Below are 26,543 nucleotides of genomic sequence, written 5' to 3' on the forward strand. Positions count from 1 at the left end.
TATTGTTATGCTTATATTATATGCCACCTTCTGGGATCCCTCTCCCAACTGGAACTCCCACTGGCAGTTTGGGATCCCCAGAGATGCAATAACTCCTGCTCTCTCTCAGAATTCTAGGGGTGACCCTGACAGTTGTTGAGGTTTCTAGTACTACTGTCCACAAGCCTCCACCAATGTGTTTCCCACAAATCATCAGCCAGGCTTAAATAGCTTACAGAAAGTGTTTATTAAGAGGGAATAGCAAGGACAGCTGTTACAGAAACAGTTCCCTCCTTCCAAAGTGTGGACACAATCTCCCCTTGCACACACAAGATCTCTGGGAAGAGTGGCCTCAAATTTATAGTAAACATAGTGAGGCACACAGTGTATATGTGTGTGTATGTGTGTGAGTGTGTGTGTATATACACAGATATAGCATATACAACAGTGTGTGTGTACATACACACACACACACACACAGGTATTGAGGAAGCAGCTCCAAGAATGCTGTATAACAAAGGGGTAACAGCTTCTGGTTGCTGAAAGTCCTTTTCTCTCTTTGTGGGGTCCTCATGAAATTCCCAGTAAGTGTAGTTGTCTACAACACTCTAAGGGCTAGTCTCCATGTAGATTTCTAAGCTATTTTTCCTCAGTATATCTAGTCTATCCTGTGTTTCTCAGAACCCAAAGCAGACATAGTCATAGCCTGATTCTGGTCCCATTGGACTCCATTATCAATGCCAATGGGATTTCCAGTTCTTCCAACTTTCAAAGCTTACAAGGTCATAACCTAACCCTTTCTTTTTCTGAATACTCAGCTACTTTTCTCAAAAGAGACCTTCTGTTTGTCCTGGTTAAATCTCCCCCTACTTTCAACTGTATGTATTGTCTTCTATTTGTCCAGCATCTTCAGCCACATGGTCAAGGACCTGGAATTGTCAGCTCCCAAATTTGGAGTCTTCTACTTGACTGACTTGCTGTAAACTAGCTTGCTTCTTAATATGTAGCCCAAGAGGAATGACTTGATCTTTTTCAACCAATTAAAATACATTTCCTATGTGGCACTATCCAATGACCCAACTTCCCTATGATACTTTCAACTGATTAAAAACTTACTCACACCTATTTTTTAATGATTCATTGATTTAATTCAGATGTCTAGCCCTTTTATAATTAACTGGGATCGGAGGAGACCTCTGCCCTTACATGCATATTGTTTTTTCTGTTTCTTCTGTTTCTGTTTCTTCATTTTCCATCAGTTCATATGTCTTCCCATATTCCTCTGTAATCATCATACTTATTATTTCTTACAGCACAATAATATTCATTATGTCCATTTGTTTAGTCATTCCCAAATTGATAGACATCCACTTTGTTTCCAATTTTTTGCTATCACAGAAATTGCTTCTGAAATATTTTGATGCATGTATTCTTATCATTGAATTATTTAGAGTATACATCTAGCAGTGGGATCTCTGGACCAAAGGGTAGGGAGTTACTCTGAGTTACTCTATTTTCACATTTCCTTTCATAATTCTAAATTGCTTCCCAGAATGGTTGGATCAGTTCACAGTTCCACCAAAAGCATATAAGTTTATGGGTGTTTCATTCCTGCTGGGCTGTTTGAAGCCTGTAGGATGATAAAGGTTAGTCATTTACATAGAAAGAATTGTTGACACATAAAATCAAAAGAAAACACAGGTTTGGCTCAGATTCTTAAGATCTAGCCCACTTGCATTCGCAATGTAAATGCTTAGATTCCTCAAGAATCTGGCCAATATGGCAGATTCTTTAAATCTCACCCACCCCACCCCCCGATCAATGTTATAATAAACTTTGTCTTTGGCTGAAAAAAAGAAAGAAAGGAAGGAAGGAAGAAAGAAAGAAAGAAAGAAAGAAAGAAAGAAAGAAAGAAAGAAAGAAAGAAAGAAAGAAAGAAAGAAAGAAAGAAAGAAAGAAAGAAAGAAAGAAAGAAAGAAAGAAAGAAAGAAAGAAAGAAAGAAAGAAAGAAAGAAAGAGAAAACACAGGGCTGGCATCTATAATTGACTTGACTGACTTGGTGTACCACCTGGTGGACAGAATTATAAATTATACTCTTGGGCTAATCAATGCTAAAGAGACAAAGGACCTATGTCTTTGTGTAAGGCAGTTATTTCAATTTTTTTTTGTTCTCCAAATCCTTTTTAACAACAACAAAATACGTCTTGTGAACCTTCTGGATAATTTTATATACTACTTATAATATTCTCTTAGATTAACCCATTAAGTGCTTGCAGCAATTAGTGATAACTTTTGCTTAAAAATGCTCATGATGGTTTTGAGTCGCTGTAGAAACAAATCTAATGCTTCAAACACATACAGCTTGTTGTCACAGAGGAAAAAATACATTGCTAATGTCACTGAGCAATTATTTACTACTTAAGGTGTTATTAAAGGATTTTTAGCATAAATCTCTCAGACCATTATTGAGACTGAATCACTAAATGGAGATTATAGCTGTAAACTTACAGAAAGGGGAACAACAGTTAATGAGTCAGTCAATAAACATTTATTTAGCACCTACTATGTGCCAGGCACTATACTAAGCACTGAAGACACAAAGAAAAGTAAAAGACAGTTCGCATCCTGTAGGAGCTCATAATCTAATGGGGAAGACAACACCTAAAAAGAAAATGGGGGTGGGGCTAAGAGGGTAGATAGTGCAGAGGCATGATGATGTCCAAAGGAGTGTTGCCAGGTGGGAAATGATGAAATGGCTGCCCGAGGATCTAGAAGGAGCTTTCCATTGTCCACCTGTCACCAAACAATATTACCACATGTAGCACCATAGATATGCATTAAGTGAACGTGAAACCTGTTCCTCTACCACACATATAAGGGTAAAGTTCTTTTAAATGTATCTAACTACATTTATTAATAACTAATAACAATTAATAAAATGCATTCTCATTAATTAATTAAAATAATCCAGACTTCACAGAGGTTACGCTTACCAACATTTTCTATTTTCCAGACTGAGAGCCTTCCCCATCACCGTCTACCAATGCCTGGCTCTGAGTTTCAGGGAACCTGAGGAAATGCAAAAAACAGGACTCACTCTATCAAAGGTCCTGAGCAGATCTTCAAGTCCCAAGGTACCAAAAGCAATAGACAGATGTCACTTCTTAGGACTCCAAGACTCTTAACTGAGTGTTTGCTACATTTACAGGGTTACCTTCTAGGTCTCTTCATTTCATACTCCTTCCATCTTCTGGGGCATAGAGAAACCTGGATATTCCTGGAAGAACGGTACACCTGGCCATCCTTTCTAGTAAAGGACGCTTTCCCTTATGTTTCCTTCATTGGTCCAGTTCTGATATATAATCAAACATAAAATATAATCACCTCTGACCTACCTATAAGTTTTATTGATAGCACTAAATATAAACCATGAGTAGATTACTTACTCACACCAAAAGGATACAAGAAGATATGTGCGACCAATGAGTCCCAGGCTAGACACAGTTCTGAGAGAGGAGATCAAAAACCCAAGCAAATGACTCTAACCAGAGTACAGATGGATTCAGAGCATTCCAGGGGAGTCAGGATCTGTGAGATTTTATTAAAAAGTAGATAAAGGAATATGGAGCCAATTGAAAATGCTACAGTCTGGGATAAACAGATGTCATGTACCTTTAAGTATTCCAATTAATAATAAAAATAATAATAATAGCTAACATTTCTATAGTGCCTACCTTGTGCCAGGCACTATGCTAAGCACTTTACAATTAGGTCAGATAAAGACAAACTTGGGGGTGTGCTCATGAATTCATCAGTCATTCCAGGTGTCCAGGTGTCTACATATTTCCTCTTCTCCATCTGGGGAAAGGGTCTAATCTTTCCAGCTTGAATCACACTTCCCCACCTCCCCCTGAACCCCCACCACCATCACCAAACACTTAGACTCCCTGGGCCGGGGAGAGAAAACGACATACTTTCTCTTATCTGTCACTTCCAGATACTTCCTTTGCCATTACCACTTAGCAAACCCTCCCCTTAGGAAGTTCACTCCATCTATCTCTTCATACCACCCAAGCCATATCCTTGCCAAAATCTTCTACCAGACTCTACTTTGGTCTCCTTCCTCTTACTTTAAGGAGTTCAGTACCTACCCAGTTCACAGACTTCCTCTCCACCAACTCCTGACCCCATATTCGAACATTTCAATATAGGGTGATTTCCTCTCTAATATTCTGGCCTCCTTAATTGCTATGATCTATTTCTTCATTCCACTTCAGACATATACAAAAGAGTATCACATCTTAGATTTCATAATCTCCATAATCATGAACTCCAAAATTCCTCTCTCTGGTACTAACCTCTTAAAATTGTTAGTACCCTTTTCCTCCTCACATTATTTTGCATTTTCTAATTTCTGTCTCCCAACAGAATATAAGTTCCTCAAGGGCAAAGACTGTTTCTTCTTTGTCTCTGTTTTCCCTAGCACCAAGTATAGTGCCTGGTAAATACTTTTAAAATATTTGATAAATTGAATTTATTTGAAATTCCTGTATTCCCTTCCTGAGACACAGTTTTTTTTAACTAGTCTACCTGGTCACTCTGGACAGACCTCATTGCTCCAGTCTATAATCCTGTGCTCACTCTAAAGCTCTCAGATATGGAGGCAGCTAGGGAGTGTAGTGAATAGTGCACTGGACTTGGAGACAGGAAGATCTTAGTTCAAATCCTGCCTCAAATACTTACTGACTCCCTGATCCTGGCAAAGTCGCTTAACCTCTGTTTGCCTCAGTTCATCAACTCTAAAATTATAATATTTGCATCTACTTCCTTGGGTTAAAAGAGATAATATTTCTGAAGTGCTTAGCCTGGCATATAGTAAGTGCTATATAACTCAGTTGCATGCTCTTATTCAATCACTAACTAATACTCTCCACTTGCTGAATAAGTCAAAGAGGAAATGGGGAGAGGGGTTGAAGAGGCAAAGAAGACTTCAAATAATAGACTTTCTTTTCTAGATATTTACTAACTATGTCTTCAATGATTAGTTCTAAAATTTTTCCAAGAATTAAAGTCAAGCTCCTTGGATAGGCTTACCATATTTATGAAATGAAACTGGGAAGGAAAACTAATATTTTGGGGGATAAAATATAGCTCCAAAAAAAAAAGACAAGCAGGTTAAAACAATTGGCTAAAACTAACAACATAAAACTGAAAATGGATAAATTTAAAGTCTTATTCTTGGGTTTAAGAAATAATTTGGACAAGTACAGGATTATTGAGATACGGCTAGATATCAATTCTAGCCATGTCAGAATAAGACCTGCAGGATTTTAGTGAACTGCAAATTCAACATTAGTGAGTAAAGTGGCTAGCAAAAATATTAATGCTGTTTGAAACCTCATTAATAACAGCATGGTTCCTAGAAAGAGGGAAGTGACAGTCTTGCCTTAATCTGCCATGGTCTTAATTTCTTCCAGAGTATTACATAGAGTTCTAATCAAATGCATTTTTGAAATGACATTGACAAACTGAAATATTCCAGCGAGGAGGGTGGCGATAATAGCAAGAAGGCTAGAGACCCTGCTGTGTGAGCTCTATCTGAAGGAACAAGTGAGTATGTCATTTATAAGATGATGAGGGATGATACCAGTTCTGCAGAACCAACAATGAAGACAGAGTGACAGAGGAAGTGCTTTGCAAATTTTGAAGCATTGTCTACATTGGTATTGTTGCTATCACCACTGTCATCTGCTAAAAGCCCAGCTGTCATCACATGAGTGCCCCAATCCTTGCCTTCCCACTGTTGTAGGGTGTAACGTCTTTCCTCTCAATTCCCAAAGCTAGACCCTCATCAAATTCTGATACAACAGCTTCTTAAAATTTTTTCCTGCCTTCCAGGTTCTCCCCATATTTCCAGTCCATCCTTAACAAACCTACCCAGTGTAGGGAAAGGTATATATTTTATGACCTCCATGGGTGACCTTTGTATTAGGTTGAATTATTCCAGATTTTTAAGATAATAGGAAACAGCAGAGCCAAGATGGCAGAGTAAAAACAGTGACATACTTGAGCTCTCCCCTAAACCCCTCCAAATACCTGTAAAAAATGGCTCTAAACAAATTCTAGAGCAGCAAAACCCACAAAAAGACAGAGTGAAACAAATTTTCAGCCCAAGACACCCTGAATGGTTGATTGGAAAGGTCTATTGCACTGGGCTGAGAGAGGAGTACACTTCAGCCTGGGCCACAAATGCAAAGATCAGGCCTCAGTGAACCTGGAGCAGGCCTCAAGGGACTGAATCCAGGACAGCTGAGGTGCTTTCCAGACTTCTCAACCCACAGATGCCAAAGACAACTTAGAAGGTCAGTAGGAAAGATCTGTGACCACAGTGAGAGAGAAGTTTGGCTCCAGCCGCAGTCCCAGCACAGCCCCAATGCAATGGCTGCTTCCAGAGCTCTCAGCCCACAGACTGAGGGGGAATTGAGTGGCTGATCAGAGAGGGGTCACAGGGATTTCTTTGCTGATGCTGAGGCAGGAATCTCTTGCTTTGCCCATGCTTGGATCTGGGTCATAGTTCTGAGTGGCGGTCCTGGGGCAAGGAGGAGTGCTGGCATGGTGGAGCTTGTAGTGGTAGTACAGAGAGAATCCTCCTCAAAGTTCCAAGGCAGAAAAGAGTGCTGACAGACCACTCATACACCAGAGCACAGGCCAGGAAAAGAGTAAACACCTCACCCTTGATCATACCACCTAGGAAGAATTGAAAATTTGTAGGTCCTTAGAAGTGTCTCTGAAAACAGTTGCTCAAAACCCCCAAAGCTTGGGACAGTACATTCTCCACACTGGAAGCAGACCCCTACCTTAACAAAGAGTTTAAAACTCAAGAAATTAGCTGGGAACATGAGCAAACTGCACAAAAAAAAAGTCAGACCATAGAATCTTTCCTTGGTGACAAAGAAGATCAAAACATACAACCAGAAGAAGACAACAAAGTCAAAGGTCCTACATCCAAAGCCTCCAAGAAAAATATGAATCAGTCCCAGGCCATGGAAGAGCTCAAAAAGGATTTTGCAAAGCAAATAAGAGAAATAGAGGAAAAATTGGGAAGAGAAATGAGAGTGATGTAAGAAAATCATGAAAAACAAGTCAACAGCTTGCTAAAGGAGACCCCCAAAAAAAATACTGAAGAAAATAACACCTTAAAAATAGCCTAACCCAAATGGCAAAAGAGGTCCAAAAAGCCAATGAGGAGGAAAAATGCAGAATTTGAAAAGGAAGTTCAAATGGAAAGTGTGAACTTCAAATGGAAGTTCAAATGGAAAAGGAAGTCCAAAAGCTCACTAAAGAAAATAGTTCCTTAAAATTTAGAATGGAGCAAATGGAAGCTAATAATTCTATGAGAAATCAAGAAATTATAAAACAAAACCAAAAGAATGAAAAAAATAGAAGATAATGTGAAATATCTCATCGGAAAAACAACTGACCTGCAAAATAGATCCAGGAGAGAAAATTTTAAAATTATTGGACTACCTGAAAGCCATGATCAAAAAAAAAGAGCCTAGACATCATCTTTCAAGAAATTTTCAAGGAAAACTGCCCTGATATTCTCGAACCAGAGGGTAAAATAGAAATTGAAAGAATCCACCAATCACCTTCTGAAAGAAATCCCCAAAGGAAAACTCTTAGGAATATTGTAGCCAAATTCCAGAGTTCCCAGTTCAAGAAGAAAATATTGCAAGCAGCCAGAAAGAAACAATATAAGTATTGTGGAAACACAATCAGGATAACATGAGATTTAGCAGCTTCAACATTAAGGGACTGGAGGGCTTAGAATATAATATTCTGGATGTTCAAGGAGATAGGATTAGAGCCAAGAATCAACTACCCAGCAAAATTGAGTAGGAAGAAATGGACAGTCAGTGAAATAGAAGACTTTCAAGCATTCTTGATGAAAAGACCAGAGCTGAATAGAAAATTCAACTTTCAAATACAAGACTCAAGAGAAGCATGAAGAGGTAAATAGGAAAGAGAAATCATAAAGGATTTATTAAGGTTGAACTGTTTACATTCCTGCATGGAAAGATGATATTTGTAACTCATGAGACTTTTGTCAGTATTAGGATAGCTGGAGGGAAAAAAATTATGGATAGATAGATAGAGGGTACAGGGTAAGCTGAAGATGAAGGGGTGATATCTGGAGGATAAAATTAAGGGGTGAGAGAGGATTATATTGGGAGAAGGAAAAAGGGAGAGGTAGAATGGAGTAAATTATCTCACACAAAGATAATGGGAAACACTGTCTGTGCTGGGTGCATTCTTGTTTTTTCCATTGTTTGAGGGAGTAGGAGAGGCAGAAAGTTTAGAAATTATTTAGTAATCTGGGTGGAGCACCCTGGATCTTGCCTTGACATTAGAAAGATTCCTAATGATGAAAGGTGCTGCCCATCTCCAGAGAAAGAATTAGTGGAGCCTGAATGCAGATCAAAGATACTTTTTCTTTACTTTATTTCTTGGTCTGTGTTTTCTTTCACATGTGACTGACATGGAAATGTGTTTTGTATGACTACACATGTATAATCTATGTCAAATTGCTTGCCTTCTCAATGAAAGGGGGGATAGGGAAGGGAGGGAGAGAATTTGGAACCCAAAATTTGAAGAAAAAAAGAATGTTAAAATTATTTTACATGTAGTTGGGAAAAAATATTTTTTTGAATAGAAAGATTCCTAACTGACTGAGAGCCTTCAGTTTTAGAGTGGACCAATGAACTCAGTTCAATGTTCTCAAGTGGAATGATTTACCAAAATCAATCAGTATAAAGGCTGTCCCAGTGACAAGATGCTAATATAGTCTGGGTTCTTTTAAGGACTTTTCAAGACTAGACTCCCACCTTAGCGAGAATCAGGATAGACTTCTCTAGCGCTAAGGAGGTTTAGTCAAGGTTTATAATAGAAAGCTTAGACGCTACTCAGTCTGAGATGGGATAGATTTCTTTCATTTGTACATATAAAAATCTTCCACCTAATATATCTGAAATTGTTCATTTGCTTTTCCTTTGTAAATAAATCATAGAAGATACACTACTGTACTCTGCCATGTGTAGAGCCAGAGGAGAAAAGGGACAGAAGGACACAAGACTGGGGCAATGGCAGAAAAGAGAGCTTAATTAGAATTCAAGTTAATTTTAGAAAGCAGTGGAAAGTGAAAACAACTGGCTTCAAAGGCAAGGGTCTTCTGTATTGACTCCAAGTGGAGATAAGGTTCAATATCTGTGGGTTTGGGATGGATCTTACATAGGTAAATTTCATCTTAATGTAATGGAGAAGATGCTACCAAATAGAACTGTCCCGTGGTGAAATGGGCTAGCTTGGAAGGGTAATGAGCTCCCCTTCACTAGAAGTGGGGGTTTTTTTAAAAAAACTTTAAAACTTTTTTTTAAAACGTCAAAACATTCCCTAATTGATAAATGGTCAACGGATATGAACAGGCAGTTCTCAGATGAAGAAATTAAAGCCTTCTATAGTCATATGAAAAAATGCTCTAAATCACTATTGATTAGAGAAATGCAAATCAAAACAACTCTAAGGTACCACCTCACACCTATCAGATTGGCCAAGATGATAAAACAAGAAAATGATAAATGTTGGAGAAGATGTGGGAAAACTGGAACACTAATGCATTGTTGGTAGAGTTGTGAAATGAACCAACCATTTTGGAGAGCAATTTGGAACTGTGCCCAAAGGGCTATAAAAATGTGCATACCCTTTGACCCAGCAATAGCACTTCTAGGGCTATATCACAAAGAGATCATACAAATGGGAAAAGGACCCACAGGTACAAAAATATTTATAGCAGCTCTTTTTGTGGTGGCAAAGAATCGGAAATTGAGAGGATGCCCATCAATTGGGGAATGGCTGAACAAGTTGTGGTATATGAACGTAATGGAATACTATTGTGCTGTAAGAAATGATGGGCAGGCAGACTTCAGAAAAACTTGAAAAGCTTGTATGGTCTGATGCTGAGTGAAGTGAGCAGAACCAGGAGTTGTACACAGTAACAGCCACATTGTGTGATGACTAATACTGATAAACTTAACCCTTCCCAGCAATACAAGGATATAAGACATCTCCAGAGGCCTTTTGTGATGTAAAATGCTATCCACATTCAAAGAAAGAACTATGAAGTTTTAATGCAGATCAAAGCATACTATTTGCTACTTTTTTTTTTTGGCTGCTTTGTTTTGTTTCCTCTTTCTGGTGGTTCCTCCTATTGATTGTAATTCTTACTCACAACATCACTAATGTGAAAATGTGTTTAATAGGAATGTAAAAAAAAAACCTTTAAAACAGTTTAAAACAGAAACTGGAGCATCACAGGGACATTATCAAAGAAATCCTTGCTCATGTATTGGTTGGACCAGATGATGTCTGAAGTTCCTTCCAGCTCTGATGTTATAGGATCCTACAGCAAAATTCAACTTGAAAAGTTCAAGTCAGAAGCAATTGGCTTGTGAAGAAATGCTGGCCAAACTGCCCTCCATTAACTGCAGAGGTGGAGAAATGCCACGTGTGTTATCAGATTGGTTGTTATTGCTGAACTTTGTTTTATCATCGTAAATCTTTGTTTCAAGGAGAAGCTCACTCACTGAGTTGGGGGAGGGAAGGAATCTATTCAGAAATTAGAGTTGTGGGGGAGGGGGGGAGTCTGGTGCACCTGTGCCTTTGCAATAAAGGTGTCCTGGGTGTCAGACCATGCTTCGAGCTGCCCCAAATCTTGGGCACAGAGCACACTAAAGGGTTGGAAGGGGACTGTGACCTTTGATAAGTGATAGCTATATCCTCAACAACATTTCCTGAGTCCTTTTCTGTGTCGTAGGTCCTGCTTCCCAACGTGTTGGTGGAGTCTCAGGATCCCAACTGACATCAGGTGACCCCTGCAGAACTGGAGGGGGGTCCTGGCCCTTTAAGGTTTAATTGTAGACCTGGTGCCTGACAGGGGGGGCAGAAGTCCCCAGGCAAGGCCCGATGGAATTGAATCATGGGGTGAAGGGGCACATCAAGGACTCCGCAGGCATAGGGCCTCGAGCAAGAGATAGAGATCCGAGGTCGCGGGGCAAGAGGGGGGGGTTTCCCAGAAATAACGCCAGTGGCTGAGCCCACTAGGAAGAGGTAGGAAAAACAACAACTGAAGACGAGAGACGTGGAGGAGCAAGAGGGGAGAGGGAGGGAGAGAAGCGCAGAAACAGAGACCCGAAGGGGCAAAGGCAGAAAGGAGGCCGTGGAGGACTAAGGGAGGGAGAGACAGACAGACGGACGGACGGACGGACGGATGAGGAGAGGGAGGGGCACAGGCACAGGAGAGGCTGGGAGCAGACAGTGCCCTGCAGCCACTTGCTCTTTGTAGGCCGCCCTGCAGGCCCCCACCGTCAGACCCCGCCCCCATTTTAGAAGAGGGGGATGGGCCTCGCCTGGGAGTAAAGAGAGGCTCTCTGTCCCCCGGCAGTCACCAGGTGGCGCTGTTGGGACTCGGGGGCAGCCGAGGCAGCGCCGAGGACGGAGAGCCGAGGAGGCCGAGACCTGCAGGTTCAGGGGGGAGACGCGGCCCGGCGGGAGGGGGAGGCAGCCTGGCCTGGGTTCAGATCCCGATCTTGTGCTCCCACGGGCGCGGCCTCGTCATGGACAAGTGGGTGTGGTGGGCTCAGGGCTCCTGCTCCGCCTAGGGAGACCCCGGCCTCAGGGGCCCTCGAGCTCCGATGGCCCACGTTCTGTGAGCCCTCCCAGGCCCGACGTCTTATGTACTAAGAGCCGTCTGGATCCGGCGTTCTGTGTTCTTGCGCCAAGCGGCCCACCTCAAATTTGATATCCTGTGTTCTGTGTTCTAAGTTCCCCTCCTGGCCGTGACAACCTGTGTTCTAAGCACCCCGCCTCCCCCCCCACACACATCCTATGTTCTGAGGCCCCTCCTGGCTCTGATATTCGTGTTTTATGTTCCAAGGACCACCACCATCACCACCAGCCCTCCAGCTCTGACATCCTGTGTTCTATGTTCTAAAAACCCTCCCAGCCCTGACATTTTATATACTAAGGGCCCTCACAGCTCTGACATCCTGTGTTCTATGTTCTAAAACCCCTCCCAGCTCCGACATTTTATATTCTAAGGACCCCCACAGCTCTGACATCCTGTGTTCTGTGTTCTTGCGCCAAGCGGCCCACCTCAAATTTGATAACCTGTGTTCTGTGTTCTAATCCCCTCCTGGCCATGACAACCTGTGTTCTAAGCACCCTGCCTCCTCCCCACCCCCACATCCTATGTTCTGAGGCCCCTCCTGGCTCTGATATTCGTGTTTTATGTTCCAAGGACCACCACCATCACCACCAGCCCTCCAGCTCTGACATCCTGTGTCCTGTGTTCTAAGGCCCCTCTAGCTCTGACATTCACATTCTGAGGCCCCTCCTGACTCTGACATCCTGTGTTCTATGTTCTAAGAAGCCTCTCAGTGCTGACATCCTATGTTCTATGTTCTAAGGCTCCTCCAGCTCTGACTTTCTGTGTTCTCTGTTCTAAGACCCCTTCCATCTCTGATACTCTGTTCTATATTCTAAAGTCCCTCCAAGCTCTGATGATGTGTTCTAATGTTTCTCCTAGTTCTGCCATGCTGTGTTCTAAGTTCCCTCCTAGCTCTAGCATTGTAACATTCTTGGACCATTGTGGCTGCCCTGACACAGCCCTCCCTCAACAGATATGGTATACAAAGAGGGGGCTGCTCTGCCAGCAACTGGGAGAAGGGGACTGATGAAAGTTCTGATGGAGTAAATAACCACACTTCCTCTCCTCAAGCTACCTGCATCACTGGGCTCTCCTCAAGCTAACCTCCTTTTTTTTTTCTATCCTCCCTCTCCCCCATCATTTCTCACCCTCTTCCTCCTTTTCTCTTGCTAAATCCCCTCACTCTCCACCTTTCTTTTCCCTGACCATACTGTCCCCTTCATCTCCTTCCTCTTCCTTTCTCCCTTGTCTCCTCCACTTCTTTCCTCTTTTTCTTCCTCTCCTCCCAGAATCATACAAAATCTGAGTTAAAAAGACCTCAGAGGCCCTATGGCCCAGCCCATACTTGTCCAACAATTCCCTCTATAACACCTCCAACAATTGATCGTTCAATCGTTCCTTAAAGACCCCCTAGTGAAGGAGAATCCAGTATGAACCCCTGCCACACACACAGCCTATTCCACTTTTGGATTGCTCTAATTCTTAGGGAGTCATTATCTTAACCCCTTCATCCCACCCCCACCCTGTCCTGTTCCTTCTCCTTTTGTCCCCAGTAAAATGGGTGGAGTACCCCATTTCTGAGCATGACTCACACAAAGGCCTAGAGCTCTTCCTCATCATAGGAAAGCAGTTTGTAGGGCAGAGGGCTCTGGGGATAGTGCTGCCTCACGTCTTTGAGAATTTCCCCTGACCAGTCACTTCTGACCCAACTCCAGCCCCATTCTGCTGCAGAAATCTCCTTGTTTTCAGCTGCCTGGCCCTTCTCCTAGTTAGAACAAGTGACTTCATCCATGTGGACATTTCTGTCACTGATGCAGAATGCAATTCATTGCCAGTCAGTAGGTCAGAGATTTGGAGCTAGAAGGGACCCTAAAGGTCAGCTGGTCCCATCTCCACATTTTATAGATAAGGAAACTGAGGCTTAGAAAGAGGAAGTGATTTGCCCTAAGTCTCTCAGTTAGAAAGTGGCAGATCTGGGATCTGAACCAAGATTTTCCTGACTCCAAGTCCATAATTCATTCCACTGTTCCATAGTGCCTCCAATTGTGTTTTCAATTCACAATTAATTCCGCTTGTTTCTACTCTCTCTAAACTCCAATTCTCCATCTAGCTGCCAAAATAACCTGCTTAGGAGATAAGGCTGACCATGTCACTTCCATACTCAGAAATTTTCAATGGTTCTACCATAGTTGCTGTGATGAAAAAATTTGTCACCAACTGGTGGTGAGCCTCTGACCTACTCAATTCAACTCAACACACTTATTAGACACCTACTACATACAAGAAAATAAAAATGAAATTGTTCCTGCTCCCGAAGGGTGTGATATGAGGTAATTTGAGAAGGGAAAAAGTATGAAGAACTGAGGGGATGAAGAAAGGCTTCCCATTAGGAAGGGGCACCTGGGCACTCTGAGTCATAAAGGAAGCCAAGGCTTCTAAGAATAGGAGCATGAGGGCCAGCTTCACTAGGCAGGGACAAAGCTTGGAGACAGGAGGTAGACTACTGTGCCCTGGAAGTAACTAGTCCACTTCAGCTGGAATGCAGAGTATAGGAAGGGGTATAATATGAAAAAAAGTCTGGAAAAATAGGCTGAGGCAAGGTTGTAAGTGCCAAGCTGGGAAGATTGTGATTTATTCTAGAGGCAATAGGGAGCCACTGAAAAATCACTGAGCAAATGAGTTCTATGTTCTGACCTGTGCCTTAGGAAGATTGTGTTGGTAGCTGTGTGGTGGATAAGGAGCAGCTTGGTGTTGCAGTGGATAGAACTGGAGTCAGGAAGAACTGAGTTCAAATCTGGTCTCAGACATTTACTAGCTGTGTGACCCCAGGTAAGTCATTTAACCCTGTTCCCCATCATTAATCCTATTGCCTCAGTTTTTTATCTATAAAATGAGCTGGAGAAGGAACCGGCAAACCACTCCAGTATTTTTGCCAAGAAAACCCTAAATGGGGTCACAGAGAGAGTCAGACACAATTGAAATGGCTCAGTAACAATAAAAGTGGAAAGTCATTTGGAGAATGGAGAGACTCAAGGCAAAAGAACTAATTAGGAAATTATTACAATTGTAATAGTCTCTTCAAGAGGTAACAAAGGATTGAACTAGAGGAGAAGCCATGTGAGTGGAGAGAAGATGGAAGAGAGAGATGTTGTGAAGTAGAAGCTACAAGCCTTAGGAACTGGTTGGATAAGGGGAAAGAGGGAAGGAGAGGAGAGGGTCAAAGATGTCTCTGAAGTTTCCAACCTGGGTAAAGAAAACATGGTGATGAGCTAAATAGAAATAAGCAAGTTTAGAGGAGGAATAGGTTTAGGGGAGACTATGAGGGGAGTCTATGAATTCATAGAATCACAGATCTTAGAGCAGGAAGGGCTCTCAGAGGCCATCTAGTCCAATCCTCACATTTTACAGATGGCCATGTATGTAGTATCAGAGGTGGGATTTGAACCTAGGTCCCAGACTTTCCACTATACCATGCTGGACATGTCCTGTTGGAAATGTCTGTGGAATATCCAGCTGGAGAGGTCCGTCTGGCAGTTGGCAATGTGGGACTAGAGTCTGTGAGAGAGACGAGGGCTAAACAGGTAGATTTTAGAGTCATTGACGTGGAGATGATAGTTGCACTTATTAGGGAGGGAGTTTGATGAGATTACTGAGAGTGCAGAGAGAAGAAAAGATGGCCAAAACAGTGCTTTAGGGTCAGGAGATGGATGACTCTTCAACAAAGGAGACAGAGGATCTGTCAGACAAGTAGGAGGAGAACCAGGATGAGAGGAGTTCACCAAAGCCAAGGAATGAGAAGGCATCCATGAAAAGGGGGTGGTTGATAAGGTGAAAAGTTGCCAAGGCGTCAAGAAGGATGAGGCTTGAGAAAAGTGCATCAGGTTTAGTGTGGGTAACCTTGGACAGAGCAAATTTAGTCTCAAGCCAAAAGACAGTAAGAAGTTAAGACACTGATGGAAGGTGAAGAAATGGAGGCCACAGGGTAGATGACTTTTTTCTCTGGAGTTTGGCTGTGAAAGGGAGATTTGGAGGGGTTGATGGGGTCAAGTGAATGGAAGCATCCACTCAGCCCTTGGTCAGACCTGGCATAAGCCATTCTGGTGTTTGATAGGATCTTAATCATGGTTAGGTCCTGGCAGCAAGAGGCAGCAAGTTAGGTCCCGGTGATTAGGGAGGGCTGAGAGCACTACTGTGATCCTCAAGTGACAAGATACATGCTCGGTAAGACCTACCAGGATTTGTGGTCTGCTGGATGGCATAGCCTTGAAGAATCCAGGATCACCTTCATACTATGACGGGGTATCAAAGGAGGACTTTAGGAGAGGTGTAGTCATAATCAATAACTCACATTTACTTGCCACTTTTAAGGTTCACAATCTCCTTTCCTCAAAATAACTCAGCAAAGTATGTAGAACAAGCATGACTGTCCCCATTTTACAGATGAGGAAACTGAGGCACAGGGTGATTAACTGACTTGCCTGTGATCACACAGATAGCAAGTGGCAGGACTGGATTATGAATTCATTTATACTGAGTCCAAGATCAGTTCACCCAATCAAAGCACTTTCCTCACAACAGTCCAGTAAGATGAGCAGTACAAAGTTTATCCCTATTGAATAGATGGAGAAATGGAGGCTCAAAGAGCTGAGGTAAACTGCTCAGGGTCCCACAGTTACATAGAGGGCAGAGCTGGGGCTTGCATGCTGGCTCAGAGACCAGCCCTCTTTCCCTGCCTTCACTGACAACTTTTTTTCTCCTTTTTTTGGCTGGACAATGGGGTTAAGTGACTTGCCCAGAGTCACACAGCTAGTAAGCGTCAAGTATCTAAGGCCAGATTTGAACTCAGGTCCTCCAGACTCCAGGGCTGGTGCTCTGTCTACTGCACCACCTAGCTGCCTCCACTGACAACTTCATAAAGATGCAGGGCTCCCTCCTCCAAATTCCCCCTTTTCTTTATTCCCCTCTCTCTCTTTTCCCCTCCCCTTCTCTCTTTCTGTCTCTCCCTCCCTCTCTCTCTCCCTTCCCCCTTCTTTCTCTCCCTTCCTCTCTCCTTTTTCTCTCCTCTCTTTTTCTCCCTCTCTTTCTCCCTCTCCCTCCCTTTCCCTTCCTCTTCTTCCCTTCCACTTCCCTTTCCTCTCTCTCTCCCTCTCTCTTTCTCTCCCTCCCACTTCCTCATTCCCACCCTCCCTCTCTCTCTCTCTCTCATTCCCTCCCCCCTTCCCTCTCCTCTCTCTCTTCCTTACTCCCTTCCTCCCTGTGTGTTCTCAGCTTCGGGTACAATAACCTTTCCTCCTCCTCTTCCTCCCACTGGGATGCCCAAGGACTATTTTGTTCTATTATTTTCTGAGACCTGGAGCCTCTTTGTCTCTCCTTAAAAATAAAAACAGACAAACAAAAAAAGCTAATCCATCTACTCTAATTTAGCCATAACAATTAACCCTTAACAGGGATGAACAAAAATCAGTATTGGGAAAGCTGGAAAGGCTGGCAGTTGTCATCCTGTGTATTGGCTTGAGCAGGTCACCCAGCTGGCCTTTCTGGATTTCACATTCATCTGAGCAGGGAGAGGGGACTGGATCTCAGTGGCACTTGGCCCAATTCCTGCCTCCTCCACTGACTCATCTCTCTAGGTTTTTTGGGGGGAATCCATCCCACTCAACACTTCCAGCTTCCCCCTAGCACCCCTTACTCCAGTACTCTCTGCATCCTTCATTCTGACCCTGTCATCCAGGTTCATTGACATCTCAGAGGATTCATCCACCTGATGATTTGACCTTAGGTCCTCTTGATGCACAGGGGAAAGTTATCATGGGATCATAGCTGAGAGAGACCATAGACAAAGCCCCTCATTTTTAAGGAAACAGAGATCTAGAAAAAAAGTGACTTGCCCAGCTAATGACACAGATGAGATATGAACTCAGGTGCTCTGAGTGCAGACTTTGTTTCCATTGTACCTTTGTTGCTTCCTTATCTTAGCTCATTCTGTGAGTCAGGCACCAATAAATCAGAGAAGAGATGAAAAGGACCTCTCATCAGTTGCAGCATCCACCTTAATTTTTTTCAGGAGCCACCATGAGGCTGACAACAGTATAAACTGTCCTCCAGTCATGTATCTTCCTCTCCCACCTTGTGGCTGCTCTGTGCTCCCTCACCACTAGCATCCCAGTAGAATCTCAGTATCCTCTAGGGCAAAGGCTCTTTAGCTTCTCTGGACCTTGGACCCCTTAAGCAGTCTGTTGAAGCCTATGGACCCTTTCTCAAAATAATGGTTCTTTTTTAAAAAAAAAATCATAATTGAAGGAAATTCTAAATTTTACTTAGAGGTTAATGAAAATAAAAATGCAATCTTTTCCCATACAAATTCGCTGACCCCTGAACCCCAGCTTTAGGGCTTGTTACCTGCTTCTTCTCCTTACCTCTTCCACAGCTGAACCCCCATGGGAGCCGAAGCAGCTGTTAGAAATCCAACAGGTGGAGAGTGAGTGTGCTGATCCCAGTTCCCCTCCTACTCCTCCTCTGCCTCTTCCTCTTCCTCATCAGCTGGCGGGGGAAGTCAGCCCTTTGACCCTGCCAGGCCCCCCATGGGTCAGTGTTGTTGGAGGCTGCTATAGGGGGAGGCTGGACCCTGGGAGAATATGGGAACTGAAAGTTCCAAAGCTAGATGGGGAGGAAGGCTTCCCTCCCAGAATAGAGTGAAGGATCTTTCCCAACCTCACATGAGTAGGCAAGATGTAACATATGAGTAACAGTGAGTGACAAGTCACAGAAGGATACCTTGAAAGGGCAGAGTGCCTAGCAAGCCCCTCTGTCAGCCCTCACCCTAAACAAGAAGGTCCTTCTTAGGCCTGGGGCTGGGCCTGAGCCCTTTCATCCAGATGGAAGTAGAGGGGCTGGGCCAGGGGAGGGGAAGCTATGGCCTTGAGGCCACTTGAGGGCCTAGACGGCCACATGTGGCCTAGAGGCCACAGGTTCCCCACTCCTGGACCAGGCACTTCCAAATGTGGGGCCCACGTTGTTATAGGCAGGTGCCCGAGGGATCACTTGGATATTAAGGGTTTCCTGTCTTTGTTTTGGGCTATGCTGGGGCCCTGCAATTAATTCTCTTTCCTCAGTGATTGGCAAATCCCATTTCAGACTCTAACTAGCCATCTGACCATAGGCAAGTCACTGACCCTCACAAAGCCTTGGTTTCTTTCTCTGTAAAATGGGGCATATAAAACCCTTGAGAGGAAGTGTGGCATAGTCAATGGAAAGCTTGCCTACCTCAGAGCCTGGAATGCCTGACATAATGGCACAGTCTGACTGTGTGACCCTGGACTAGTCACTCAACCTCCAAGCACTCTAGGCAGCTCTCTGAGAATATAAGTTGCAGAAAAGGTGCTGACCTGCATTGGTGGGAGAGAGTTTCCCCATTCAGGAGTTCCCTATACCAGTGAAATCACAAGCCGATAGATGGTACAGTGGATAGAGAGCTGGGCCTGGAGTCAGGAAGACCTGAATTCCAATCCTGTGTAGATATTTACTAGCTATGGGGAAATCACATAGCTACTTTCTGCCTCAGCTTCCTCAACTGTAAAATGGGGCATAATAATAGCACTTAACCTCCTCCTGGGCAAGTCACTTAACCTCTGTCTGCCTCAGTTTCTTGGACTGTGAAATGGAGATAATAGCACTACCTCCCAGGATTACTATGAGGATCAAATGAGATAATATTTGTAAAGTGCTTAGCACAAGTGCCTGGCACATGGTGAGCCCTTAAGAAATGCTTGTCCCCTTCCCTATTCCAGATCCCTATAGTATTCACCTCATAGCACTGTGATGAAGCTCAGATGAGGTAACATGACATAAAACACTTTGTAAACATTAAGGTACTATATATAATATATAACTATTAGAATTATTATTCTTTATAATGTAAAATTATATTCTTCATAATCTTATTATTCAAATGAAGTAATATTTATAAAGCACCTGGCACAGAGTAGGCACTTAATAAATGCTTGTTCCCTTTCCTTGCCCCTTATTCTTAGCTGTGGGTCTGTGCCATCCCATGGTGTGGCACCCAAAAGCCCACTTCCTTAGGAGTTAGGAGACCTGGATTTTAGTTGTGACTCCCATTACCTCCCTGGGTAACCTTGGGTAAGTCCCTTTGCTTTCTCTGGGTCTCATTTTCCTCCCCTGTCCAGTGAGGGTTTGTACCAGGTGTCCTCCAAGGGCCTTTCCTGTTCTTACCATCCTGTGCTCTAAGGTGCCTTCTGGCTCTATTGTTCTAGGATTCTATGATCCCATACTCTCTAGTCCTACAACCCAAAGAGACAGTGTAGTACCATGGCTAGAGGCTGAACCTGGCACAAAGGGCTTCAGCTTAGATCCTGCCTCTGACACCTACAATTGCAGTGTGACACCCAGCCCAACTTCTATTCACCTGAGACAACTCCAGAGTGTTATCTGCTGAATCACAATAGGGTTGCAATCTGTGTTGGTGGAAGGAATTCCCACACCAGGAGTTCCTATGTAGCTGTACATTTTTACTCCCCAGGGGACCTTAAAGTCTCAGAGGCTCAATGTCCTTACCTGTAAAATAAATGAGTTGGACAAGATGAAGTCTAAGATCCCTCCACTTCTACAGGATATGATCTTATGATCTTGGGTCACCAGTCGGTCAGTATTTATGGGTACTATGTGCCAGGCATTCTAAGTGTTGGGGAAAGAAAGACAAAAACCCAGACCCTGCCCTCAAAGAGCTAACATTCTAATTGAAAGCACTTTGTACAGCCTGGCACGTTGTAAGTGCTATATGAATGTTAGATATAATAATAATAATAATTATTATTATTATTATTATCATATTAATGGAGGAGACAACATGATTATGGAGAAGGGCATGCTCAGCAGCATTTGATTTGCAGCACGGAGAATTCCTAGACACCCTCAGAGCTAGGGAAATTCTAGGAATGTAAGAGAGGAAGAGGGAAAGAGCCCTTTACTAGGTGGATGGATATGTCTATCAGGGATTCTTAGGCAGGGTATCCCCACCAAAGAGCTGTCCAGATCTCCATGACTCTGGTGTCCCTCTGAGCCATCCGAAGTAAATTCAGGGGTAAGAAAGAAGCAGGGTGAGGGGAAAGAACGAGACCTGAGGAAGTTTGGGGGGAAAGCAATTCACCCCATTCTTAGTGGATAGAGTGCTGGCCTTGGAGTTAGGAAAACTTGACTTCAAATTCTGCCTCAAACACTTACTAGCTATGTGGTCCTGGATGAGTCACTGAACCTCTGTCTGCTTCATCTGTAAAATGGGGATAATTATAGCACCTACCTTCCAGGCTTTTGAGAGGATCAGATGAGATAAAGATGGAAAGTAAGCCTTGAGGGGATGTGTAAATGCTAGCTATTGTTGTTATCATTTTCATAAGTCACTGATTCACCAGCATCACTACTGGCAGATTATAGCTGTGCTCTCCAGGGATTTTATCCAACCCAGAATCCTGCTCTACCAGCCATAGCTAAAGAAACAGAAGGGATGCCCTAATCTTTGTCCTTGGGCCGGACCCAACTGGCCCAACCCTATACAACTGATGGCCCCACTGGGGTAGAAAATTGATGACACCTCAAAAACTTTCCCCCAATTTCATAGACCATTGGAACTGGATAGAGTCTTAGAGGCAATCTTAGATAACCTCATGTTACAGCAGAACAAGGTCAGGTAGGGATGGGAGGGGAGGAAATGGATCAGATTCATAGAGTAGGGGTAGCATGCTGGGGAGCGACCCACAGAAGATGAAGGCTTTGTTCTTATTCTTATTAATTGTTATTCATACTGCTCTAATGTTTGAAAGTTTGAAAGTTGTTAAGATTACGAAGAAAGTGCTTCCTTCATAATAACTCTGAGAGAAAGATAGTGAGGTTACTATTTTTCCCATTTTATAGATAAGGAAAGTAAGACTTGGAAAGGTTAAGTGATTTGCCCAGAAATCTTGAACCCAGAACTTGAACCATACCTCAGTTTCCCCATCTGCAAAATGAGGGGGTTGGATTAGTTGGCCCTTAAAGCCCTTGCTGTGATGCCTCTGTCTCTGTGGCTCACTCCCACCCCCAGCACTGCAGGGCTTTCAGAGGAAGTTCAGAAGCTGCCAAGTAATCCCTTGAGTAGTCTTCAGGGCAAGAAAGGCCCCTCACACAATGAAAAAATCTGCTCAAGGTCAGGGGCGGGAATGTAGGGGGGGCCTGAGGTATTTTCCTGATGGCTATTTTAAACTGGCTGAGGAAACCACGTCTCACAGTTGGATAGCTAAAGTACCTTTCCCACCTACTCCTGACCCCATAACTACTCTCCCTCTTGCCTCTCAGAGCCCCCAGACCTTTCCTCCACAGCCTAACTGATAAGTGGTCACATCCCACTTATCAATGCCCTTCCTAAAATGGGGCATCCGGAAGAAAACAGGCACTAGATGTGGTCTGAACTAATGCCTACTGGCTGTGTGAACCTGGGCGACTCACTTAATCCTGTTTGCCTCAGTTTCCTCGTCTGTAAAATGAGGATAATCACAGCACCTATCTCTCAGGGTTGTTGTGAGGGTCAAATAAGAGAATGATTGTAAAGTGCTTAGCACAGTGCCTGGCACATAGTTAAGTGCTGTATAAATATTAGCTATTATTATTGTTAGCTATTATTTTCTAAAATTCTATGATTCTAGACTTTCCATAGAGGTAGGAAAAGGAAGTAACCCTTTCCATAGCACTTAATGGATGTAGGACTTTCCTCACAAGGACCCTATGGGGCAGGGAGTACAATGAGCCCTATCGGCATTTTATAGGTGAGGAGCCAGAGGCTTAAAGAAATGACAGTAACTTGCCCCTGGTCACACAGCTAGAACTTAGAACCCAGTTGGTCTTTGGATTCCCTACCCAGCGGGAGGAGTTGAGGCGTGAGCCACTCACCCCACTCAGCCCATCGGTAGCCTGGCATCAGAGGGATGCCCTGATCTCTGTCCTTGGGCCAGACCCAACCGGCCCAGCCCAATGCAACCCACAGCCCCACTGGGGTAGAAAATGAATAACACCTCGCAAACTCTCCCCGAATTTCATAGGTCATTGGACAGAGGCTTCGAGGCAATCTTAGATGACCTCATTTTACAGCAGAACAAGGTTAGGCCGTGAGTTACAGGACGGCCTTGAAGGGAGCTGTATTCTGTTCAAAATCCTTTCCTCTTCCTTACTTCACTTGACCTTCCTAACAGCTCCATGAGGCAGGCAAGGCAGGGATTATTATGCCCATTTTACAGATGAGAAAACTGATCCAGAGTACAAAAGCTACTTTATGCTGGGTTCCAAAGTGCCTAAATCTGGGACCTAGGTCTTCTGAGTCCCAAGCCTGAGCCCTTTCTTCCATACCCTCTGGAGGAGGCTGCTCCTGGCTCCCAGGTATAGGTGGTGTCAGGTGCTTGGGGTACTGACGGCCAAGAAAGGAAGAAAGGTACAGTTGCAGCAACTGGCAGATGGAAAATCCCCACATATGCCCCATACCATGGTGCAATGGAAAAGATGTTACATTTAGAATCTCAAGTTCTTGTATAGCCTTAAGCAAGTTATTTACCTTAAACCTACAGTACGATTCTCTCTGTGCGGTTACTGACACTGCAGGCTGTGAGAGGTGGGAGGGAAGAGAGTGAGTGACTGAAGTTGCGCACAGGACCTTTAGGGGATGTCAGAAAATCAGCAGGGCACTAGTGGATATGGCATAAAAAAACTGGAACCTGGCCTGGTTCCTGTGGACATAGCAGCATGGAAGAAGTTAGTTGTGCTGAGTGTATATTCTGTGTGGGAGGAGAGGGTGAGGAGAAGAGACTGGAGCCACAGTTTATAAGGGAGTGTCCCTTACAGGGGAAAGGGAGAGCTACTGAGAGCAGAGATTGACCCCAGGGGCAGAACATTCAGGAATAATAATCTGGCCGAGAAGCTTAAGAGCAGGTGAGTGCAGGGGTTGGCTATAGAGATTCTGTCCCTGTAGAGGCATGATGATGTGTGCTGTGTGGTTCTGTGACCTGGCTGCGTATGCCCCTGTGCGTTAAAGTAATTAAGTATAAATCGGAATGATGTGAGCTGCTTTGAAAAGCTGGACTATCAGATTTTTATCTAGCACAATTTAACTGAATTAGCATCAGCTGAACTCCCCTCTAGCATTCTCTTTCAGAAGGATGTTGCCCTGGGTGGGGAGGGAGGGGTACTGAGCAACCTAACTGATGGTTACTGGGGGTCACTCCAGGGACTGAGGGAATGAGAGACAGGTGGACGGGAAATAGACTCCTGGAGTTGTCTGACCTCTTAAGACTGGAATGGTTTCCTCTTCCTCTCCTCATTTCCCCTATGACCTCCAGCGTCCCCCAGGGTCCAGTTGGGGGAATGGGAAGGAAGAGAAACGTGACAGACACCAAGTCAAGACCAGAGCTGGTATTCAGAGAAAGGGGAAAACAATTGTGTCAGGCTGGGAGCTGAGCCTGTCTATCGATCCAACACCCCTTCCCATACTTCTCTGGCATCCTTTAGCCCAGCCGAGCCTTGCTGCCATCCCGTGTCTCACGCTGCCACAGCTAGGTGACAGCCTTCAGGTCCCTTGGTCCCACTGTCCACACCACCACCATCAGGAGCACAAAGCTGGACTACAAGGGCTGTCCTGTTGGAATGAAGGTCTTTATCACCATCTTGTTGGCTGCTCTGCTATGCCTGGATCAAGGTGAGTGAGGGGTCTGGTACTGGAGGAGGGGGTGATGCCCTCATTTGAAGGGAAGAACCAAGAACAGAGTCTAGAGAGGGCAGAAGGGACCCTCCTTCTCCCTCAAGAGTGAGCAAAACTGCAACCCAGTCAGGGGGCATGTGTGGAAAGGTAGCATGGGAGAGGGGGCTAGGGCTTCCAACTGGAAAGCTTCCAGCAGGACCAGAAGAGCTGAAGTGGTCATCAGAGAACCTATTTAGTAACTAGGTCCACAGTGTAGTTGAAGTGAGTGATGCATTTTAAAGTCAGAGGACTTGAGTTCAAATCCCAGTTCTGCCACTGATCTTTGACAAATCACCCCTCCGGTCCTCAGCTTCCTTTTCTGTAAAAAGGAGAGGGTTGGATTTTAGGACCTCTAAGGTACCTTCTGTCTATAAATACAGGGTGCTCCCAAGGTCTTAAGCTATGAAAGCTTAATAGCAGGACAGTATGATCCTCTGAGTCTGATTCTGAGTTTTGAAAGCGGAGAGGAAGGCTATGAATTCACTTGTGCAGTGAATCAGCAGCAGAAACAATGCTTGAACTTCCCAACTCTGAATTCAATGCCTTTTTTACTATGACTGTGTTAGGGCTAGATTGTAAAGGGCCTCGAATAGCAGGCGGAGGATTGTTCAAGCCTTGGGGAGTCCTCAAAGGAAAGGGGAATGTACAGGGAGCAGCATGGATAAAGGCCCCACTAGAGACCCCAGCCCTAATTTCCCTGGGAATGCCTCACCTCTGAGACTTAGATTTCTCACTTTGGGACAGGGAGTGAACAGAAGGAGACAAAGTCGGCAGATGAGAGCAGAGAAGAGGATTATGACTATAAGGATAATGATGATGATGAAGAGGATGATGACGAAGTTGAAATCAAGCACATTCCCTATGAAGGTACAAATCTGTCCCAAATCCTCCCTGCCCCACCCCACAGCCATTCCTAGGACCTGGTGGAGTTTATAGCCTAGTAATGGAATAAGACGCATGCAAAGATAACTATAATATACATGATCAGGGCATTAGAGGGGTACAGAGAAGAGCTATGTGTGGTCTACAGAGGTTGGGGGAGGGGTGGGGAAGGAGGGAAGGCTTCCTGGAGGAGGTCACATTTAATACCTTCACCATCGATTCTAGGCCATCTCCGTTTATCATAGGATTTGAGTGGGGATGGGTATGAATTCAACAAGCAAAACCAGGGAGGACTTTCCAATATGAGAAATAGCCTAAGCAAAGGTCCAGAGTCAAGAGGGTGCTGGGTGTCCTTTAGTTCAACTGGTCTGGAGCAGAGAGGACCTGATACGTAGAGTGGCGTGAGCTGTTTGTCGGAGCTGGAACAAGCGTTAGGTGAATGGAGTTTTACCTCAGAATGCTGTCTTGGACGGGAGGTGGGGAAGGGGGAGGGCCTTCTGCCCTGGAAAGGTAACCATCAATGCTTTCCCATCCACTGAAACAAACACTGTCCCTGTATAGAGACTCACAGTCCTCTGGAGGCACAGGGCACAGCTCCTGCCACCCACCACCCCACCCACCATCCCTAGGGTCCTAATATTGTGGCAATCACACCCAGGGGCTGCCTTTCATGGGAGTGAAGGCTGAGACCCTGATGTCAGATGGGTAGATGCCTCCCTCCCCCACCCCAGGCGAGACTAGAGAGCTAGGATGGGCACAGAGAACATAAAAGTTCATGCTAAGCCCTAGTAAGTAGTTTACTCAATGCCTACTGTGTGCAAAGCCCCATGGGCACCTGGCTGAGGAAGGCTTCAGTGTCCTTTTCAGTCAGTCAGCCGGTATCAAGTATTTAGTAAGCATCGACCCTGTGCCAGGCACTGTGCTAAGTGCCAAGGATACAAAGAAAGACAAAAAGCATCCCTGCTTTCAAGAAGCTTACATTCTATGGGGTGAGACAAAGTAGAAATAACTAGGTACTTGCAAGATAGATGCAGAATAGACGGAAGATAACGTCAGAGGGAAAGGAACTAGCTACTGGGAGTCCTGGAGATTCGGCAAGCATTTACTGAGTGGTGTCTGTCATACTGAGGATGCTGGGAGAGGCTCCT

At 44.2% G+C, this 26,543-nt stretch overlaps 1 protein-coding gene and 1 long non-coding RNA gene across 3 annotated transcripts in view; one reads left to right on the forward strand and one right to left on the reverse strand.

Moving 5' to 3' along the window:
- Nucleotides 1-207: 207 nt before the first annotated feature.
- LOC110214212 (uncharacterized) lies at nucleotides 208-18,311 on the reverse strand. The gene is made up of 3 exons (XR_002326218.2): nucleotides 18,158-18,311; nucleotides 2,974-3,049; nucleotides 208-1,609 (listed from the first exon to the last, which is right to left on the reverse strand). It is a non-coding gene; the product is annotated as an uncharacterized LOC110214212 (long non-coding RNA).
- LOC110214198 (glycosylphosphatidylinositol-anchored high density lipoprotein-binding protein 1) overlaps nucleotides 11,539-26,543 on the forward strand; it is a 30,309-nt gene continuing 15,304 nt past the window's right edge. The window contains exons 1-3 of one of the 2 annotated variants that reach the window (XM_020994984.2): nucleotides 11,539-11,557; nucleotides 24,285-24,471; nucleotides 25,258-25,380. In XM_020994984.2, the coding sequence (XP_020850643.1) occupies nucleotides 24,420-24,471; nucleotides 25,258-25,380 (175 nt within the window). In that variant the 5' untranslated portion in view covers nucleotides 11,539-11,557; nucleotides 24,285-24,419. Of the gene's footprint in view, nucleotides 11,558-23,587; nucleotides 23,709-24,284; nucleotides 24,472-25,257; nucleotides 25,381-26,543 lie in introns of those variants that run through there. The other variant, XM_020994981.2, reaches the window with a different exon arrangement.

This window comes from Phascolarctos cinereus, unplaced genomic scaffold (assembly GCF_003287225.1).
Source record: "Phascolarctos cinereus isolate Bilbo 61053 unplaced genomic scaffold, phaCin_HiC Scaffold_4;HRSCAF=312, whole genome shotgun sequence".
NCBI classification, from domain to species: domain Eukaryota; kingdom Metazoa; phylum Chordata; class Mammalia; order Diprotodontia; family Phascolarctidae; genus Phascolarctos; species Phascolarctos cinereus.